The following is an 18,983-nucleotide window of genomic DNA, read 5'->3' as shown; positions in this document are numbered from 1 at the left end:
CTCAGCGTATCTGCCGTGGCCAGTGCAGCTCAGTCCCTGTCATGCTCGTCAGGACGGTTCGGAGCTACACACTCTAGCTGGACGCAGGACTAGCCGCCGCTGCAGGAGCTCACACACACACACACACACACACACACACACACAGAGGACCCTGGCCCGAGGTCTCCGCAGACACACCGTTTGGTCACCATGGGGAACCAGCACGCGACGCTGGACGACATCCTGGCCGAGGACATGCACCACTGGTACAACAAATTCATGAAGGAGTCTCCGTCTGGCCTGATCACGCTGTTTGAGCTCAAGGCCATCCTGGACCTGCAGGGCATGAACGAGGACGCCAACGCCTACGTTGACCAGGTCTTCTTCACCTTCGACATGGACGGGGTAAGAACACGCGTGCCCGAAGCTCGCCCGTGTGGTCCGTCCTGACCTGGTACAGCTTCACGCCGGAAGCAAGCCAGAACTGGGCCGGGTGTGTACCATGATCAGCAGCTGCACTGCGGGCTGACATTATGGGCCTTATTTGCATGACAGGCGCAGTGTAAAGTCTCAAGTCTAGCTGAAGCTAATTCAATAACTAGGCAAAATCTATTTGCTAATTTAGCACCGCGGGCACGACCTTAACCGCAAACACAATGAGTCAGCTGAGTGCTCTCACATGCAAGAGAATTCATCAAATTGGAATTCATTCAGGAGACAGACAGATTTTGCCCATCGTTTAAATTAGGGCACACAAGACAGACAGACTTTGCCCATCATTTAAATTAGGGTCGTAACGAATGACACTGATGTATTCGCTTTTCCAAACTCCTGATGTCCCCTTTACATGGTGCCTATGGCAGAGTACTATATACACATGGTGCCTATGGCAGAGTACTATATACACATGTGTTTACAGGGTGAGAAGAGAGAGAGCTCATAGTTAAGCGTGTTGGTGAAATACAGATCGATCAGGTCTGAAAAAGACAGATATTCTACCCGTCTTCGCTGGAATAGCACGTTTTGATTTCCCACTGGAGCACTGGAGGTTTAACGTTTGCCATTTTCAGTAGGTCTGTACCCTGTGAAAATCTGCTTAAGGACTCAAGCCTATCCAGAACAGCTTATGGGGACAAGTGTGATGAGTTAATTTACCCAGTGTGCCTCTGACCGCTGAGACGTCGGTGACTCAGTTTTTATTATTACAACACATCTTACAAAATCCTCTCAAAGTAGGTTCGCCATTATTTGTTTGGACGTTTGCAAAACCAATATTCTCTCTCACCATAGTTAATAGTTAAATAACTTGGTGTATTATCAACCTGGGTCTCTGAAAAGTGAGTTCACTGTAGGCTGTGCCCTATCAAAACTATTAGCAGCTAGTTTAAGCTATTAGCCGCTAGTTTAAGTAGCACACTGTACTGATATGATACATGCGAGCTATGAAAACAGGTTGCTCAGCTTCATGACTGTATTCTAATTTGAGTAACTTATTTACAACTCGTAGGCCTGGAATCACTGATCAATGGCTAACTTTCTTCATACATAAAATGTTGAGATGTTGTTCATTACTGGTTTGGCTGGATCCAACTGGATATAACTCAGGTCTTGGATTTCTCCTTCTTCAGGATGGCTACATAGACTTTGTGGAGTACATCGCTGCCGTCAGCTTGATGCTGAAGGGGGAGATCAACCAGAAGCTCAAGTGGTACTTTAAGCTCTTCGACCAGGACGGGAACGGCAAGATCGACAAAGACGAATTGGAGACAATATTTACTGTGAGTGCAGTGCTGACATGCTCTGAGGTCTGAATGTGCTGTTATTCTGCTTGCATCATCCAAATCACTCTCTCACATCTGTCCTGTTGAGAAACTAACCCAGGTCTAGACTGGACTTGACTAGAGACTAAACTAACCCAAGTCTAGACTGGAGACTGACTAGACTGAGCACTGGTTCACGCCTCTGCACCCTACAATGATCATATAAAATAAATAAATAAAGTGTCTCACCTGCTGGTCCAGTATTTCAGTTCAGTCTGGGATTACGTGTTGTGAGATTAAATGTGTCAAGCAGAACGGGTTAAGAAAGAAATTGGAGATAATCTGTCGGTGAACTGACATCTAATCTGATCTTTTTTGAACCAAGAACAGAAGTTTGAGGAATAAATCTATACATGTGTCTGGCTACATGCTTTTTTGTCTTCAGATGTAGGGATCTACTTCAATGTGAAGAAGTACAGATTATTTGTTTTAGATTACTTCAATTAAAAGTTACTGAGTTTTTATATGTTCTTTTTCTTGGTTTCCAAAAACAGGCCATTCAAGACATCACCCGAAACCGTGATGTCATTCCTGAGGAAATAGTGACCCTTATATTTGAAAAGATTGATGTCAACGGAGAAGGTAAGACATTACCACCGCAATACATTCACATAATTTTGTAGGCATGCCGGACACAAAAGAGATATTTTCCTGATATTTCAATGTTATCTTAAGTAAATATGTTTAAATATATGTAACAAAGTTTAGGACAGACCTCTAATAAGGAATGTTTTGTGTCTTCGTTCTTCAGGTGAGTTGACGTTGGAGGAGTTTATTCAAGGGGCAAAGGAGCACCCGGACATCATGGAGATGATGAAGAACCTCATGGACCTGACCCCTGTTCTACTCATCATCGTCGAAGCCCGGCAGTTGAAAAATAAATAAGTGACCAGCAGGCGCGGGTGTGCTGGGCAGAACCGTGAACTAACCCAGAACTCTCTCAACTAGAAGAATCTTCCCTTTATTGAACGCACCCAACAACTACATGAAAAACATAAACATACTTACTGACCAGCTATGAATCTGTGGACATGGACTGTGGACATGGACTGTGGACTGAGTCTCTTCGCACCCAGAGAATGACACAGAACTCCATCCCATCACTCATCTGTAGAAACACCCATTATACGTGCAGGGCTGTAGGGACTTGTACACCTCATACCCTGAGAGTGTGTGTGTGGTTGAACCCAGCGGGACCCTGAGTGTGTGTGTGTGTGTAGTTGAACCCCACGAGACCCTGAGTGTGTGTGTGTGTGTGGTTGAACCCCGCAGGATTCTTGAGCTCTGCCTCTTGGCTGGACACTCCTGGACGTTCCTGTGGTTCGCCGCTGATCCCTTAATGCTTTTAAGGGCCTGAGAGGACTGTACCTGCGGGAGGAGACTGAGGGCTGCATGGAGTCTTTTTAAAGAAGGGCTCATCTCCCATGGCAACACAGACATGGCGACGGCCCTGAGGAGAGCTGGCAGCCTGGATGGTTATATAACCTGGACTGGCGTGAATCTACTTGAAGAAAGCATTTTGTATTCACCAGACAACTTGACGTCTGCAGAATGTTAGATTGGAAATTGTATCCTCTCTCTCTCTATATATAGAGGCTGCAATTTTGATACACAGAGTCCTGAGCCACCTGTGCACCTTGGAAGCATGGGAATTTCTGACTATTGCCTTGAAAGTCATATTTCCCAAGCCAATGGTGCTCTGTACCCAATAATTTACACTTAAAATGACTGTTACACTTGGGACTAGTTCTGAAGGTCTAGAAGCTTCCTCCTGCCACTCTAAACTATGATTGCAATGTACCTGAGACACATAAATAATAATCAAAGTCCAATCAACTGAACAATTATAACAAATGAGGTCATTGACATCAAGTCATTACAACCCAGCCTTGTGACCCCAGACCCTGATACGGCCCAGACCCTGATGACTGAGTCTGACCTGATCTGATCTGACCTGTGGCCAGTGCAGCTTGACCACACCTCCTCAAGCTCACGCTTGATCTCTTAATGCTGTTAAGGATCCCAGATGATTCAAGGGCTTGACCCGCTGCAGAGGGGGGGAACTGAGTACAACACCAGAGGCTTTTATGGAGACAGTGAGGCTGAGCTGGGGACATATGCAGGACAGGACAGGACATGCGCAGAAGAGGAGAGAGAGGGAGGAGAGGAGAGGAGGAGAGAGGAGGGGAGAGGAGGGGCTTGACATACTGCGCTCATCTAGAGTGTGTGAATGGATATAAATTAACTACGACGTTATATAGAGTGTGTGAATGGATGTAAATGAACTATGACGTTACTGTAAATTGAAAATGCTATCTCAACCTAGCGTGACTATGCTATCTCCACCTGGCGTAAGGGATCAGTTGAAGTAATGCAGATGCACAAGAACAGTCAGGGGATATTAATGTGACACGTTATCAATGTGACACAATTGTCAAGTGTTATCAATGTGGCATGAAAAAGACATTGGCAAGTTATTGTCCATTCACATTGATCTTATGTTGGTCTTTGACTACTAGGCTTCAATCTACCATGGGCAGACAGACAGCACTGCAACATGTTCTGCCCTAACGGTAACCTCCGATTGTGGCCTTGAGAAACCACATCTCTCCAGCCCCTGGAGGTGTTCACAACCCTCCTCAAGCTCACATATCACCAACCGACAATCACTGAAGGACTCAGTTAAGAAATCAACTAAATCTGCAGTTTTCCCTGAACTCATAGGCCTACTTCAGTGTTTCCCATACATTGATTTATTTGTGGCGGCCCACCACAATAGTCATTGACCACCACACAATGATTTTCCAGGTTGTACTAAATTGAGCTTAAATCTGGTTAGCATCATAACCACTAATTTGCTCAAAACTGTTGCATTCAAGTTAATTCTGCAAACCTACCACCACAAATAGAATTTAATTCTGTGGGAAACACTGTACTTGTAATCACTAATAATCGTCAAACGATAATTAATAAAGGATACGAAATCAGCACTTTAAACCTCTTTATGTTAGTTACTATGCAACAGAAAACCCTTCCTGCAACACTTCTGGTTTGATGGGCTCATGCTCTGCGCATAACCTACTTTGTTGGATGGGTGATGGATGTGGAGCATTCACATGTTCATAGCATAGCTTAGCCTGCAGTCTAGGCAGCCATCCCTCATACACATTCACATGTTCATAGCGTAGCTTAGCCTGCAGTCTAGGCAGCCATCCCTCATACACTCCTCACATATCCTTTAGTTTCAGTAATGCTCAAACAGGTTATGCTGAAGCATAGAGTTGCAATCCGCAGACAGTAATGTAATACAAGTGTGTAGGCCTATGCATCTTTCAGTGAACACCAACACCACCAACATCATGACCTGCTGAGTCTTCACTAGTAGCTGCATCATGTCTAGTCACGTGTTCATGTTTATATACAGTTATTCTCACCACTGACCAATGAGAAGCAATGGAAAGGGTTTTATAGGCACGTGTCATTTTTTGAGAAATGTTTTTTATATCATGAAAATTGCTGAATGTATTTGTATGAGGCTGAGAATGGGGCAATTTAAAGTACAGTGTATTTTTCTTTATTGTAAATAGTCTGTTTTTTAAATAAATAAAAAACTTACAGTACAAAAACTGTCTTCTAAGAGATTTAAGTTTGTAAGAGATTATTGTACTCAATTCTAGTCTAGAATTGGAGTCTGATCCTGCTCCGTTGGGATTTGATTCTGGTGATTCTGGTTTCAACTCATACAGGGTTCTTCTTCTGCCGCCTTCACAAATGCCTTAATACTGTTTTCTGGTTATTATATCTTGTACAACAGACGTGACAGCATCTAAATGTCTTCCTTTTAGCAACAGCGTTTTTTGTTAGGAAGAACCAGGAAGAATTAATCACTTTAATTAATTAATTGTCACTAGACATTGTACCATACTGAAAGCTAATATTTTATCACTAGCAACCTACATCTGTCCTCTGTTAAACAGTTGCATTTTCAGCTCTGAACAAAACCGTTCAGGAGTTCTGGTCGGAACCGTAACCGAGCAGCTCTGGTTCAGGCATAGTTGCTCCACAATGGAAAAAGTCCAGACCGAACTTCCCGACCTCACATTTTGTGGGCAGGGTTATGTTTGGCTGGCTTCCAGGCTAGTCCAAGTATAAGTATATATACTCTTTTGATCCCGTGAGGGAAATTTGGTATCTGCATTTATCCCAATCCGTGAATTAGTGAAACACACTCGGCACACAGTGAGGTGAAGCACACACTAATCCCGGCGCAGTGAGCTGCCTGCTACAGCGGCGCTCGGGGTTAGGTGCCTTGCTCAAGGGCACTTCAGCCGTTCCTACTGGTCGGGGTTCGAACCGGCAACTCTCCGGTTACAAGTCCGAATCGCTAACCAGTAGGCCACGACTGCCAAAAAGGCACATTATGTTTAGGCATGTTTGGATCAGGCATGTTGGCGTTGCCTTACAAAACTTATAAAACATCCATCTCTTTATTTCACCTCAGCACGAGGAAACACCAAAGAGGAAACACCAAATAGGAAATAACACTATCACATCTTCAGGGTACTTGTCTTGGGTGATAGGCTACCTAATACATACATGTTGAGTAATACAATAAATGTAGGCTTTATCAAACACCTCGTATCATAACAGTATTTATTAGACTGGCTATCTAACTGGGTTAGCATAGTGGCTATAGCAGTTACCATAGTATCATAACTACCATAGCAGTTAGCATAGTACCACAACTACCATAGCAGTTAGCACAACTACCATAGCAGTTACCATACTATGGTAACTGCTATGGTAGTTATGGTACTATGGTAACTGCTATGTAGTTATGGTAATGTGCTGCTATGGTAGCAGTTACCATAGTACCATAACTACCATAGCAGTTAGCAAAATACCACAACTACCATAGCAGTTACCATAGTACCATAACTACCATAGGAGTTAGCACATTACCATAACTACCATAGCAGTTAGCATAGTATGACAACTGCCATAGCAGTTAGCAGTTGATTTCAGGTTCATCTCAGTTTCAGTACGCTATGCAGCACTCACATGCACTTTATGCAATCTAACCTCGTAGCTAATTAATATTTAGCATAACACAAGAACAGCTGATTTTGTGATCACTTTTTATTTGCAGGGCAAAGGAAAAGTATCTGATGGTATATAAAACGGGATAACAGTAGAAAAAAAACAACTCATTTCTATTTGGTCTATTTTCATTGAGCAGCCCCAATACTAACCCCTGGACAGAATATGAAATCACATTACTGGAACTCTAACCAAGCCCAACTTAATCCCACTGAAACCAATGCATTTAATTCTTGACAATCAATAAGTGCAATAGTAACTAGATTTATGCATCCTTTAACATAAACACACACACTCAGACACACACATGTAAACACAGAAATTCACACCATCATGTACACACACACACACTCATGAAAACATGGACATACAGTATGTACACACACAGACTTGTCATTATGTGTGAGAGACTGGCCCTTCAGTGGAGACAGGTCTCTACTAGAGATAGTCTGCAGAAGGACTAGGTAACTCCGAGGGTCCAGTACACACACTCACTGAGACTTGTCCTTGTGTTTGAGGGCCTGGCTGGTGAGCAGAGAGCGGTAGAGTCTGCAGAAGGCGTAGGTGAGTCCGAGGGAGCAGTAGGTGGAGGTGAGGAGGAGGGGGGCGAAGGGCATGGAGCTCTGCCATGGGGTCAGCGGGTACACCCACTCACACAGCACCTCCAGGGGGAGCAGTCCAGCCAGGTACAGCCCCTCCACAGAGCCCAGCACACAGCCCTCCTTACTGCACACACACACACACACACACACACATATATATATACAGAGACAGAGACACACACACACATATATATACATATATTAGCCCCTTCACAGAGCCTAACACACAGCCTTCCTTATTACACACACACACACACACACACCAGGGTTTCCGTTGTCCGGTAATTACCGGACATTGGCCGGAAAAAAAATGAAATGTCCGACAAAATTAAATCTCTCCGGTCAAATTGTCCGATTGAAATTGGCTAATAATCCCGTCCCCCTAACGCAATCTGAATTTGAGAATAAGCCTTAAAATGTAAGCCTATATTAAAGCAATACGTCCTCTGGCTATGTTTTTAAATGTACAGGCTCTACCGTTTGAAAGCTATTAAACAACACGCATAACCTATGCTGCATTTCAAATACTGTAGGAAACATTTCAAATAGGAAGCGACGCTAAAAAACGCCCATGTTAAACAACGAACAAAATGAGTGAGGCGGTTCAAACATGGCCTGGCCCAGGCAGACTAGCCTTAAAAGTTTTTTCAGAGGCCAGACGCGATGGATGATGATAAATTGGTAACGTCTGAAGCCTCAGATGTCCGGTCAACTCCACCACCACCAGATAAAAAGCATAAATGTCGGGCGTATCTGTCGGAATCATGACGTTGGAAGTGGAGTTGCGGGGTTGTGGCCGCTCCAAGACACTGTCATTCTCCGTGAACACTGGACATGCAACTGTGTTCTGTACCCAAAGCATACAGTAGGCCTATGCTTTCTCTGTCTATGATCTGCAGGGTTAGGGCCTCCTCAACGAGGAGATTGCTGGTCCATGGATAATTTCGGCACAATTAAACGGTATCATTGAACCATGGGCCTAAAAGAAAAAATAAACTAAACATTTCCCAGAATAGGAAATATTTCTTAATTTATTGTTATCAAATAAAGAGGCATAGCCTTAGGGGGTAGTGGTGTGACCGCTCATTCTTGTGTGTGCACATCTGTGCAAGTTAAACAGTTCAACCACTGGAGATAACGTGGGTAGCAGCAACAAACAATGTAGCCTTAAACAATGAACGAAGCGGACTCTTGCTGTCCATGAAAACATAGATACTGGCTAGGCATGTTTACGTAAGTTAGGCTAATGAACACGTTGCATTCTATTCAGCCTGATTATGTCATTCTTTTTTTTCTCTTTTTTTTTAAAGTATATTTTTTGGGCTTTTTTATTCCTTTACTCAGATAGGATAGTGGAGACTGAAAGGAAGTGAGTGGGAGAGAGAGTCGGGGTGGGATCCGGAAAGGACCACGGGGCGGAAATCGAACCCGGGTCGCCGGCATACGGTGCAGGTGCCCCAGCCAGTCGCGCCACTGCTGGGGCCGATTATGTCATTCTTTAAGCTACATAGCCTGTCTCCAGTTTTCCTCAACTTGACTAGGTAATTAAGAAGCGATGATAGGATATTTGACCAGAATATCATCAAAATGTCCTCTGCCGGTCACTTTGACCGGCACCATTTTTTCCTAGCGGAAACTCTGACACACACATATATACACACACACACACATATATACACATACACAAACACATATACAGAGACACACACACATATACAGACACATACACACACACATATATATACACACACACACACACACACATACAGTGTTCAATCAAGGCTCCTCAAATCCTGCAGTGTTCTACTCTTAACATGGCCCTTTCATGGCCCCATATACACATAGGAGGTCATCACAGAGACTGCAGGGGTCATCACAAGGCAATAGAGATAGTAGAATTGTGGCAGGACGCTGGGACTTATACATAAGAATATATACAAATAATGACCTACTGACCTGAAAAGATATATACAAATAATGACCTACTGACCTGACAAGAGTCTTTAATGATGTGAAGGAGAACAGTGTGAACAGGGCCATGAGAAGGACTTTGATGGGGAGCTCTGAAATAGGAAATAATATATCATCAAGGCATTTGTTACTCAAGCTTAAACACACACGCACGCACGCAAACACACACACACACACACACGCAAACACACACACACACACACACACACACACACTTCACCCTCATCATGTGACACACAGATAGCTTACTCTTTTAGACTTGAAGCTTGTACACCTCACAGCAACGTTATCCATGTGAGCCCTGCGAAGGCCTCCGTTTCATTCACACCTCACAGTAGCCTTCTGACTCCATTCCACTCACACTTTCGTGTAGTACCCTATGTGCCCTGTGTGCTTACTGGCAGAGTGCGCAAATTTGAACAGAATAGTATTGTCTCATATCAAACACTAACTCTGTGCACTTCATGGAAATGACGATCGCAACATTTTAATATAACTTTATTGGCGTCCTCAATTCGACAGTGTCATGGTCATACTGTGTCAAAACATGAACCGTTTGTGTTCTAAGTTGCTTGTACCTCCGTAAAGTCTGTTTTCCACTGCTGCTGCTTCAGCTTTCTCCACCGCTGACACCACGAAGTTTGAAAACGCCCCTCCCTTCGCTTATTTGGCCAAGATGGCGTCTCAGGTATAAAAGTGTCCAGCGTTGCACACTCAGCTTTTTGACCGTTATGAGTGCACCATCCGAGAACTTGCAGCGCCCTTCATGTCGTTGGAATTTTCAGTGTGAACACCCTTATGCACTCAAATTAGGTATTGTAAGTGCAGAAGTACGCGATTTGAGACACAGTCTAAGTGTGAACATCTCGGTAGTGTTTGTGTAGTGGTGCCTGCCTTGCTGCCTTAAACTTAGTAGTACCTACATTACATTACATTTTTGTCCAAAGTGACTTACATTTGTCAACTATATTACAAGGGATTACATTGGCCCAGGGCAACTTGAGGTTTAGTGTCTTGCTCAAGGGAACAACGGTGGAAGCCGGGAATTGAACCAACTTTCAGGCTACTGCATGCTAGCCCAGCTCCTTAACCACTACACTACCACCACCCCATTACACTACTGCATGCTAGCCCAGCTCCTTAACCACTACACTACCACCACCCTACAGGCTACTGCAGGCTAGCCCAGCTCCTTAACCACTACACTACTGCACGCTAGCCCAGCTCCTTAACCACTACACTACTGCACGCTAGCCCAGCTCCTTAACCACTACACTACCACCACCCTACAGGCTACTGCATGCTAGCCCAGCTCCTTAACCACTATGCTACTGCACGCTAGCCCAGCTCCTTAACCACTACACTACCACCACCCTACAGGCTACTGCACGCTAGCCCAGCTCCTTAACCACTACACTACCACCACCCCATTACACTACTGCACGCTAGCCCAGCTCCTTAACCACTACACTACCACCACCCTACAGGCTACTGCGCGCTAGCCCAGCTCCTTAACCACTACACTACCACCACCCTACAGGCTACTGCACGCTAGCCCAGCTCCTTAACCACTACACTACCACCACCCCATTACACTACTGCATGCTAGCCCAGCTCCTTAACCACTACACTACCACCACCCTACAGGCTACTGCATGCTAGCCCAGCTCCTTAACCACTACACTACCACCACCCCATTACACTACTACATGCTAGCCCAGCTCCTTAACCACTACACTACCACCACCCCATTACACTACTGCATGCTAGCCCAGCTCCTTAACCACTACACTACCACCACCCCATTACACTACTGCACGCTAGCCCAGCTCCTTAACCACTACACTACTGCACGCTAGCCCAGCTCCTTAACCACTACACTACCACCACCCCATTACACTACTGCACGCTAGCCCAGCTCCTTAACCACTACACTACTGCACGCTAGCCCAGCTCCTTAACCACTACACTACCACCACCCTACAGGCTACTGCACGCTAGCCCAGCTCCTTAACCACTACACTACTGCACGCTAGCCCAGCTCCTTAACCACTACACTACTGCACGCTAGCCCAGCTCCTTAACCGCTACACTAGCACCACCTACATCCTGTGGAGGGGAAGACTCACTGCCTCCGTACTGAAGACTTGATACAGTTTTTGACCAGGTAAGATCTTCATAATAATGACGGTCTGTACCACAACCCAGTGTGTTTGCACGAGTTAGCGGCGGCCACGAGTTAGCGGCGGCCTTCCTGCTGGTTCCACTCACCTGGCGCTGTGAACAGGAGCGGAAACAGAGAGTAGTGCCCAGTAGTGGCCAGCAGGAGGAACGTCCGCGCGTCCGCTCTGCTCTCCACTGCAAGCACACTGCAACAGAGGAAGGGCCCTGATTAAAACAGAAAGCAAACTACAACAGAGGAAGGGCCCTGATTAAAACAGCAAGCAAACTACAACAAAACCAGGGCCCTGATTAAAACAGCAAAGGTCTCTAATTAAAACAGCAAGTAAACTACAATAAAACAAGGGCCCTGATTAAAACAGCAAGCAAACTACAATAAAACAAGGGTCCTGATTAAAACAGCAAGTAAACTACAACAAAACAAGGGCCCTGATTAAAACAGCAAAGGTCTCTAATTAAAACAGCAAGTAAACTACAATAAAACAAGGGCCCTGATTAAAACAGCAAGCAAACTACAATAAAACAAGGGCCCTGATTAAAACAGCAAGTAAACTACAATAAAACAAGGGTCCTAATTAAAACAGCAAGCAAACTACAATAAAACAAGGGCCCTGATTAAAACAGCAAGCAAACTACAATAAAACAAGGGCCCTGATTAAAACAGCAAGTAAACTACAATAAAACAAGGGTCCTAATTAAAACAGCAAGCAAACTACAATAAAACAAGGGCCCTGATTAAAACAGCAAGCAAACTACAATAAAACAAGGGCCCTGATTAAAACAGCAAGTAAACTACAATAAAACAAGGGTCCTAATTAAAACAGCAAGCAAACTACAACAAAACCAGGGCCCTGATTAAAACAGCAAGCAAACTACAACAAAACCAGGGCCCTGATTAAAACAGCAAGCAAACTACAACAAAACCAGGGCCCTGATTAAAACAGCAAGCAAACTACAATAAAACAAGGGTCCTGATTAAAACAGCAAGTAAACTACAACAAAACAAGGGCCCTGATTAAAACAGCAAAGGTCTCTAATTAAAACAGCAAGTAAACTACAATAAAACAAGGGCCCTGATTAAAAAAGCAAGCAAACTACAATAAAACAAGGGCCCTGATTAAAACAGCAAGTAAACTACAATAAAACAAGGGCCCTGATTAAAACAGCAAGTAAACTACAATAAAACAAGGGCCCTGATTAAAACAGCAAGCAAACTACAATAAAACAAGGGCCCTGATTAAAACAGCAAGCAAACTACAATAAAACCAGGGCCCTGATTAAAACAGCAAGCAAACTACAACAAAACCAGGGCCCTGATTAAAACAGCAAGTAAACTACAACAAAACCAGGGCCCTGATTAAAACAGCAAGCAAACTACAACAAAACCAGGGCCCTGATTAAAACAGCAAGCAAACTACAATAAAACAAGGGCCCTGATTAAAACAGCAAGTAAACTACAATAAAACAAGGGCCCTGATTAAAACAGCAAGTAAACTACAACAAAACCAGGGCCCTGATTAAAACAGCAAGTAAACTACAACAAAACCAGGGCCCTGATTAAAACAGCAAGTAAACTACAATAAAACCAGGGCCCTGATTAAAACAGCAAGTAAACTACAACAAAACCAGGGCCCTGATTAAAACAGCAAGTAAACTACAACAAAACCAGGGCCCTGATTAAAACAGCAAGTAAACTACAACAAAACCAGGGCCCCTGATTAAAACAGCAAGTAAACTACAATAAAAACCAGGGCCCTGATTAAAAAGCAAGTGAAAACAAAACCAGGGCCCTGATTAAAACAGCAAGTAAACTACAATAAAACCAGGGCCCTGATTAAAACAGCAAGTAAACTACAACAAAACCAGGGCCCTGATTAAAACAGCAAGTCAAACTACAATAAAACCAGGGTCCTAATTAAAACGGCGGGCGAAGACAAGCACAGCTCTTGTGCATGAACTATTGTGTAGTATGTGGGAGCATTGAGCTGACTCATGGTTAAGGTCTTGTGCATGTAGTATGTGGGAGCATTGAGCTGACTCATGGTTAAGGTCTTGTGCATGTAGTATGTGGGAGCATTGAGCTGACTCATGGTTAAGGTCTTGTGCATGTAGTATGTGGGAGCATTGAGCTGACTCATGGTTAAGGTCTTGTGCATGTGGTATGTGGGAGCATTGAGCTGACTCATGGTTAAGGTCTTGTGCATGTGGTATGTGGGAGCATTGAGCTGACTCATGGAGCTGGTCTTGTGCATGTGGTATGTGGGAGCATTGAGCTGACTCATGGTTAAGGTCTTGTGCATGTGGTATGTGGGAGCATTGAGCTGACTCCATGGTTAAGGTCTTGTGCATGTGGTATGTGGGAGCATTGAGCTGACTCATGGTTAAGGTCTTGTGCATGGGAGCTGACTCATGGTTACGGTCTTGTGCATGGTATGTGGGAGCATTGAGCTGACTCATGGTTAAGGTCTTGTGCATGTGGTATGTGGGAGCATTGAGCTGACTCATGGTTAAGGTCTTGTGCATGTGGTATGTGGGAGCATTGAGCTGACTCATGGTTAAGGTCTTGTGCATGTGGTATGTGGGAGCATTGAGCTGACTCATGGTTAAGGTCTTGTGCATGTAGTATGTGGGAGCATTGAGCTGACTCATGGTTAAGGTCTTGTGCATGTAGTATGTGGGAGCATTGAGCTGACTCATGGTTAAGGTCTTGTGCATGTGGTATGTGGGAGCATTGAGCTGACTCATGGTTAAGGTCTTGTGCATGTGGTATGTGGGAGCATTGAGCTGACTCATGGTTAAGGTCTTGTGCATGTGGTATGTGGGAGCATTGAGCTGACTCATGGTTAAGGTCTTGTGCATGTGGTATGTGGGAGCATTGAGCTGACTCATGGTTAAGGTCTTGTGCATGTAGTATGTGGGAGCATTGAGCTGACTCATGGTTAAGGTCTTGTGCATGTAGTATGTGGGAGCATTGAGCTGACTCATGGTTAAGGTCTTGTGCATGTAGTATGTGGGAGCATTGAGATGACTCATGGTTAAGAGTGTGAGCTCTTTAGCTGTTCACTGTACACGGTATTGTTGATGGTGGATTAGACATTGACATCACCTTAGAGGAAGTACGGCCATGAGGACGGCTTTCTTACCTTAGAGGAAGTACGGCCATGAGGACGGCTTTACCTTAGGGGAAGTACGGCCATGAGGACGGCTTTCTTACCTTAGAGGAAGTATGGCAACAGGATGGCTTTACCTTAGAGGAAGTATGGCCATGAGGACGGCTTTCTTACCTTAGAGGAAGTATGGCAACAGGATGGCTTTACCTTAGAGGAAGTACGGCCATGAGGACGGCTTTCTTACCTTAGAGGAAGTACGGCCATGAGGACGGCTTTCTTACCTTGAGGAAGTACGGCCATGAGGATGGCTTTCTTACCTTAGAGGAAGTGTGGCCATGAATGAGGATGGCTTTCTTACCTTAGAGGAAGTGTGGCCATGAGGATGGCTTTCTTACCTTAGAGGAAGTGTGGCCATGAGGATGGCTTTCTTACCTTAGAGGAAGTATGGCCATGAGGATGGCTTTCTCATGGACGTGCCAGCCAAACAAGAAGGAGCCCAGAGCACAGATGACCACGCAGCGAAGGAACCCTCTGGGCCCGCTGGGTCGGAACCACAAGTGGAGCAGAGCCGGCTGAGGACGGAACACAGAGTCCACAATGAGCAGAACCTCGCCACAGAGACGAGTCCACAATGAGCAGAACAACGCCACAGAGAGCAGTTCTATGCATAGCAGAACCACGCCACAGAAAGCAGTTCTATGCATAGCAGATCAATGAGAACACAGAGAGCATTTCTATGCATAGCAGAACCACACCACAGAGAGCAGTTCTATGCATAGCAGAACCATGCCACAGAGAGCAGTTCTATGCATAGTAGAACCACGCCACAGAGAGCAGTTCTATGCATAGTAGAACCACATCACAGAGAGCATTTCTATGCATAGTAGAACCACGCCACAGAGAGCAGTTCTATGCATAGTAGAACCACATCACAGAGAGTATTTCTATGCTATGCTATGCATACAGTAGCAGATCAATGAGAACAGTGCTGCATTCACTACAACATCATGTCTATTTACCTTCCAGGACTTTGTCTCTAAACAAATTTAAACTAGTTTCTTCTGAAGTATTACTGGTCTTACCACTCCTATGCTGTATACCTTTTTAAAAAATCACATAATTTAAGGCAGTGTGTGTGTGTGTGTGTGTGTGTGTGTGTGTTACTACTCACAGTGATAGAGAGCAGCGTGCAGATGAGTGTGGCCAGGAGGTGTGTGTGTGTGTGTGTGTGTGTGTTACTACTCACAGTGATAGAGAGCAGCGTGCAGATGAGTGTGGCCAGGGGTGTGTGTGTGTGTGTGTGTGTGTGTGTGTGTGTGTGTGTGTGTGATACTACTCACAGTGATAGAGAGCAGTGTGCAGATGAGTGTGGCCAGGGGGCTGACGGAGGGCAGAACGGAATGCTGGAACTCCTGCACGAGCCCTCCGGTCATCGACGCCTTGGGCAGCTTATCAACGTCCAAAACCTTCAGCTTCACCCCTTCAGTGGGCAAAGACAGAACGTACATTAGACATCACACAATATATTCAACATTACCCTCTGTAATTTGAATGCACCTGTTCTGTAAATAAATTAATTCATTTTTTAAAAAAGTGCTATAAACAGAAGTTTCATGGCTTAATCCAATCATTAACCTTTCTTTCCAAACCATTTTAAAAGTTGCTTATCAGGTAACAGACAGTTAGGTTACATATGTCACCCCTGAGTCTGGTGGGTTCTAATATGTCACCCCTGAGTCTGGTGGGTTCTAAGTTACAGTTAGGTTCCATATGTCACCCCTGAGTCTGGTGGGTTCTAAGTTACAGTTAGGTTCCATATGTCACCCCTGAGTCTGGTGGGTTCTAAGTTACAGTCAGGTTCCATATGTCACCCCTGAGTCTGGTGGGTTCTAAGTTACAGTCAGGTTAAGAGTCTGGTGGGTTCTAAGTTCCACATGCGGGACACACCTAGCATGGCCATGGCTTTGTCCGCTGCGTTGTAGAGGGCCCATATGTTGGGGGCCCAGTAGGCATGGCACAGGCCCCGCTTAAAGGGGAAAAGCCTGGACAGGACTTGGGCCAGCTGGCCCTGGGAATGATGAGGAACATCACAAGTTAGGAGACTACGTTAGTAACATGAGAAACGAAATGCAAAATCATCATTGACTGTTTACTGCCCTGTAATGCATGCATGCACTGAACCACAGAATTCACTTCACGGTTCACAGTGAGACTGGCACCAAATACACATGTGATGTGATGTGAAAGGCTCCATACAGTATACAAACCATTGCGATGAACGGTCCAAAAGACAGCGCAAAGACAGACAGGACAATGGCCCCCAGAGCTGCCAATCGGACTACATTGAAGTTTCTCCACTTTATTGAGCCATCTGAAAAGAAAACACTCTGTTTATGTTTAAGGTTCTTAGTTTTTAATTGAATCTTGTGTTATTTCAATTAACATTAAATTACCATAGTGGGACATATGAGGATGCTTTGTGGCCGCCACATTTACAACATGAAGCAGAGTTCTAGTTTCATGGCTACCTGAGTTGTTTGATGTGAAGCAGAAAGACCTCAACAGGAAGATGCCGTAGGCAGGTGCGATGTACAGGAAAATGTGCTTCAGATTCAGAAGGATAGCAAAGAGAAGGGCGCCCTCTAAGTGTCTACTCTGGAAGTACAGAAATACAAAGTGCAACAAAAGTAAAGTGCATTCATGGCCTAATCTAACCTTGCCTAAATCTGAACTTCTTCAAGTTTATCATCAGGTAACTGTAAATTATACAAGTTAAAATATATATCACACAATTCATGCAATGCAAAACAAGAATTCCATAATGCTATTGGGACAAATTATAAAGACAAATGCAACTTACCTGACAATGTCTTGCAATGGACAGAAGCAATATGCCAAAAAGGAAGCCATTGTACTGAAAATGGATGTCTGTGGGAAACACTAAGGATAATTCGCTTTGGACAAAGGCGTCTGCCAAATCCCATAACCATAACCCATATCACTGTACTGAAAATGGATGTCTGTGGGAAACACTAAGGATATTATCACTAGTGAAAACTGCTGAATTCAGATTCAGTGAGGGCCACTAAAAAACACACAGACACCCTCAAGGAACTCCTCAAGGATACGGTCAACAATCAGCAGGCCGAAGTTCCACACCAACAAAGCCGCCAACACAAAGGACGGTTTTCCAAGAACTTCTTTCACCTTGTTGTCTCCCACAGTTTTAGCGCACCTGCAATGATACTCCAGATGTCAGAAAATGTCTGCTCCCATGACGTGGCCATAAGCTGTTATGATGTGTAGTAGACCAAGACACTCACTCTCGCGCCGCATACAGAAACACCACGTCCACAAGTATAACCGAGAGTCTTTGGAAAAGAATGGTGGCTGGGCTTGCATAGCTGAGATTCTGCACAACTAGCATTTCTTTGTCAAAATATTTGGCCACATGTGACAGGCAATATTCAAACCAGGCGAAAAAGGGTGGATAATCCAGAGTCCACTCTGAGGTGTCCTGCAAATACACCAGTCAGTGGATCATTGGCTAAGAACGTCATCATACAACTACTTAATGTATTTGCCTAAGTAGGCTATTGAATCCAGTAAAGCATAAAGCATTACCTCAAAGTACCATTGTGAAACTGGTAGACTGTGCGTGATTGCAAGCCAGTTTCTATGGACTTCAAAATCTGTGGAATGACTAAAACAAGACAGGCGCAGCTTTAACCATTACTTACTATAAAACAAGGCAGGCACAGCGTTAGCCATTACGGATTCCCCCGACACTTAGGCAACGTCATCCTATCACCCCCATTCATTCATTCGGGTTACACTCTCAAACCAGAGATAGTTTTACGTTGAACCAAAACACCAATACAATTACATATTTATTGTAACTACACCGATACAATATACATTCAGTACAAGATGTTGCCTACACATTTACTCCAAAACAAGAAGTCTGGCCACTTAATAAAGTTAGCATAATAGCTACCTAACATTAGCTGGCCACCATTACAGCTAACTGCCGTGGATATGCTGTCTTTTTGACAGTGAAGAAGGTCAATACGTTGTTCTAAAACATATAGTGTAGACAATATTTCACTTACTATGTGTTTATCAAAAGACACTTCAGGAAGGTTACCCCAATTGCTAAAGCAGGGAACCATCCTGACAACTCAGACATGGGCGCTGCCATGACACTAAGGTGACGCTGA

The 18,983-nt window shown here is 44.4% G+C and overlaps 2 protein-coding genes across 2 annotated transcripts; one reads left to right on the top strand and one right to left on the bottom strand.

Moving 5' to 3' along the window:
- On the top strand, window positions 1-5,425 carry guca1d (guanylate cyclase activator 1d). Its single transcript, XM_048267920.1, has 4 exons — window positions 1-384; window positions 1,608-1,757; window positions 2,294-2,381; window positions 2,551-5,425. Exons 1-4 carry the CDS (start codon window positions 190-192, stop codon window positions 2,682-2,684), a joined length of 567 nt encoding a protein of 188 aa, XP_048123877.1. The 5' UTR covers window positions 1-189; the 3' UTR covers window positions 2,685-5,425.
- Window positions 5,426-6,728: 1,303 nt separating this feature from the next.
- On the bottom strand, window positions 6,729-18,983 carry alg8 (ALG8 alpha-1,3-glucosyltransferase). The gene is made up of 13 exons (XM_048238152.1): window positions 18,876-18,983; window positions 18,388-18,466; window positions 18,087-18,280; window positions 17,892-17,998; window positions 17,624-17,691; window positions 17,292-17,418; window positions 17,031-17,134; window positions 16,711-16,831; window positions 16,104-16,243; window positions 15,196-15,335; window positions 11,744-11,841; window positions 9,492-9,564; window positions 6,729-7,625 (listed from the first exon to the last, which is right to left on the bottom strand). Exons 1-13 carry the CDS (start codon window positions 18,962-18,964, stop codon window positions 7,391-7,393), a joined length of 1,575 nt encoding a protein of 524 aa, XP_048094109.1. The 5' UTR covers window positions 18,965-18,983; the 3' UTR covers window positions 6,729-7,390.

This window comes from Alosa alosa, chromosome 2 (assembly GCF_017589495.1).
Source record: "Alosa alosa isolate M-15738 ecotype Scorff River chromosome 2, AALO_Geno_1.1, whole genome shotgun sequence".
NCBI classification, from domain to species: Eukaryota; Metazoa; Chordata; class Actinopteri; order Clupeiformes; family Clupeidae; genus Alosa; species Alosa alosa.
Note: the sequence above shows the minus strand (reverse complement) of the source record. Positions and strands in the feature narration are given on the sequence as shown.

What these genes read in the sequence shown, in the direction of transcription:
- guca1d (XM_048267920.1), top strand. Translation starts at nt 190, where the DNA reads ATGGGGAACCAGCACGCGACGCTGGACGACATCCTGGCCGAGGACATG. An exon ending in TCACCTTCGACATGGACGGG is followed by an intron (nt 385 to 1,607) that starts GTAAGAACACGC and finishes CTCCTTCTTCAG; the next exon opens with GATGGCTACATAGACTTTGT. An exon ending in GATTGATGTCAACGGAGAAG is followed by an intron (nt 2,382 to 2,550) that starts GTAAGACATTAC and finishes TTCGTTCTTCAG; the next exon opens with GTGAGTTGACGTTGGAGGAG.
- alg8 (XM_048238152.1), bottom strand. Translation starts at nt 18,964, where the DNA reads ATGGCAGCGCCCATGTCTGAGTTGTCAGGATGGTTCCCTGCTTTAGCA. An exon ending in CGGCCTGCTGATTGTTGACC is followed by an intron (nt 17,692 to 17,891) that starts GTATCCTTGAGG and finishes TGTTTCCCACAG; the next exon opens with ACATCCATTTTCAGTACAAT. An exon ending in CTTCACATCAAACAACTCAG is followed by an intron (nt 17,135 to 17,291) that starts GTAGCCATGAAA and finishes TTTTCTTTTCAG; the next exon opens with ATGGCTCAATAAAGTGGAGA.